The 2820-nt window shown below is 35.1% G+C and overlaps 1 protein-coding gene across 1 annotated transcript; it reads left to right on the top strand.

The window, feature by feature from the left end:
- Positions 1-103: 103 nt before the first annotated feature.
- Positions 104-1905, top strand: sumo2a (small ubiquitin like modifier 2a; the record flags this gene model as incomplete). Its single annotated transcript, XM_014004976.1, is given in 3 exon segments — positions 104-235; positions 650-721; positions 1424-1905. Coding segments are annotated over 3 exon segments (270 nt in total), but the record flags the coding sequence as incomplete, so codon positions are not given.
- Between the last annotated feature and the right edge of the window lie 915 nt (positions 1906-2820).

The following is a 2820-nucleotide window of genomic DNA, read 5'->3' as shown; positions in this document are numbered from 1 at the left end:
ATATATATATATAATGAGTTCAGTTATCTATAACCCCAGTGTTTGAAGGTTTCATGTAATTCATCAGAAAGTTTAAATGCATCAACTTGTTTTGTCTTTTCAGGAGGGAGTGAAGACTGAGAACAATGAGCACATCAACCTGAAGGTGGCAGGGCAGGATGGCTCAGTGGTGCAGTTCAAGATCAAAAGGCACACTCCTCTCAGCAAACTGATGAAAGCTTATTGTGAACGACAGGTGAGTTTGTCACTTGACAGAGTAGGAGACCAGTTTTGGTTTCTTGGAGCTAATGAGAAAAAGATTAGATTTTTGTCATGCGGCTCTGTCAGCAAGTGCAAATTTCTTCTCTGCTCCTGGAGTATGAATCCAGCTTTAAATGCACCAGTTCAAAATGTTAGTGTGGTACAATGATATTAATACATGTTTATTCATTTAAAACTTTGCAAAACTCTTTTAGCATTTGTTTTGATTTTTAAATGTGTTGTTTTTGTCATTGCGATTGCAATAACAGTTCAGTCTTTTCAGAACAAATTAGATAACAGTATTATTAAATAGTAGCTGCAACATTAATTTATGATCAATTTCCTAAAAAAATAGGTTGTTAAAATAATTTTTGCATTTTTCATAATTTTCCTCTGTCCTCTTCCTCAGGGACTGTCGATGAGGCAAATAAGATTTCGATTTGATGGACAACCTATCAACGAAACAGACACCCCGTCACAGGTAAGTGAATGATTGACCAGTCATAAGGCCTACAAATTAAAGGAGAATCATTTATAGATGCATTTAAGATGATGTTTTGTGTTCACATGTCAAATTGTCTTGTTGTCTGAATCATGTAACAAGCTCATTCAGCTTCTCAGAGAATCACTTGATCTGTTTGTTTCCCCTTTTATGATAAGCTTCCTTTTTTAATTTTCTATGATAAAATCAGCATTATTATTTTGTGCTCAGCAATAGGCTGTACTAATCGTCAAGGGAAAACCCAAGCCACGAGGGTCGGCCCACTGCATGATTCAGGCTCTAGTTTTGACCCTGCCTATGTCCTAAAGTGCAAGGCCTTTAAAGGGTCCTGCTCTGAGAGCTTGAGGGTTTGACAACAACCTTGTGGATGTTTGTGTGAGGCTCCCAATGTCATTAAGCTAAATAATGCCATTTATTTTGGTGAAATAAACATTCCTGACTGCACAAGTGCTCTAGAAGTCTAGAAACTGCCTTTTAAACCTTACTGAAACATTGCAAGAAAGGAAAGGTCAGTGAGTCGATGATTGGCTAAAATTTAACTAAGCAACAAGTTGACTTGAAGTATGCACATTCACAATTTTTTTAAGTGTTTAATACACCAGAGTTTTAGAAATGTTACTAAATGCTTATGCTCACAGTTTTTTATCAACCTACTAACGCTGACTTTTTCTTTTCTTACAGTTAGAAATGGAGGACGAAGATACAATCGATGTGTTCCAACAACAAACTGGAGGAGCTTCTCTTTAAAGACTGTTTCCTATGAACATCCCTACCTCTCTTTTCGTCCCTGAACATCTTTGTAAACCCAGTCTTCAAATGCTCACARCCAGTGTTTATACCATCCAGTGGATTACTAGTACAAAATGACAAAATGCTGAAAGGCAGCAGTTCAGTTGTAGGCTTTTAGCACACTGACATTCATATGGTAAAATGTCTAAACTGTGCAGTGTAGATAATTTTTAAGCTGCAGTGAGTTTTTTTTTGCTGAAGATATTGAACATTTAGGTTTCTTTTTTTTTTCTGAGGGTTAGAAAAAAAATKCAATTCTTGGTTTTATACTTTGTCCGGTTCTGATTTGGTTAGTATTTTGTCATTAAGCCCGTGTTTTAAATTTGCTGACATCYGTTGTTGTTGAAAATGTATTATTGGAATAAAATGACTTTAAAAATAAATAAATAAATAAAAGAACCAGTACATAAAATTGGGCGATCGCAAGGCCTCTCATAAAAACTGAATGTGAAGGCGTTTATCGTCATAAAGAATTCGTATGTATTTTCCAAGTTAAACTAAAAAAATAAGGCTACAGATGAAAATAAGAATCATTTGAGAGCCAGAAGAGAGCTGAACTTCCCATAACTGGTGAGGCACACCCTGGACAGGTCTCCAGTCGTTACGGAGACAGAAACACCCAGTCACTCTCTCACACCTGGGGGCAATTTTTATTTATTGATTTATTTGTTACCAATAAATATAACAGGCAAGTTTTGGTCTGTGGGAGAAAACCCAGGAAAAAAAATACATAAATGCCACACAGAAAAGCAAGAAGGAAGAACCTGCACCAACCACCACTGATGATTATGAAATTACAAAAAATATATATATTTTTTGAAAAGTTAATTTTCACTCAATTGCACTGTGACTACATGAACCTGTCAATTAATAAAACATGTTGAACAAACCGCAAAGCAGCTGGTAGAAAAACTCTTAAATCACCAGTTCATTCTTTAAACTTGCAGATTTAAGATGCCATAATCCTGACTTTTAAAACAGTAAAAGGGTTGAATGTGTCATGCTAAAACCAAGGGCGTAACTTTAGGTCTAACATTGGGGGGGTTATGCTCTCTGTCCTTTTATTTATTGAATAAATTACTTTTGTAAAACGATTCAGGATATTTTAGGGTAAAAATATATTGTAATGCATTTACTGAGATTTACTTAACTTTCCTGTTTTCTCTGTATTTATTCTGCTCCTTTTCTGTTCCACATCAGTTCAACAAGTAAGAAAAAAACTTACTATTTTTCTGCATTTTTTTCCAGCAATTACACACATTTTACATTTTTTAGATTTACTATATAAC

The sequence above is a fragment of the Austrofundulus limnaeus genome, unplaced genomic scaffold, assembly GCF_001266775.1.
Source record: "Austrofundulus limnaeus strain Quisiro unplaced genomic scaffold, Austrofundulus_limnaeus-1.0 Scaffold27, whole genome shotgun sequence".
Taxonomy (NCBI): domain Eukaryota; kingdom Metazoa; phylum Chordata; class Actinopteri; order Cyprinodontiformes; family Rivulidae; genus Austrofundulus; species Austrofundulus limnaeus.
The sequence above is the reverse complement of the archived record's forward strand: the minus strand, read 5'-3'. Positions and strand labels throughout refer to the sequence as shown.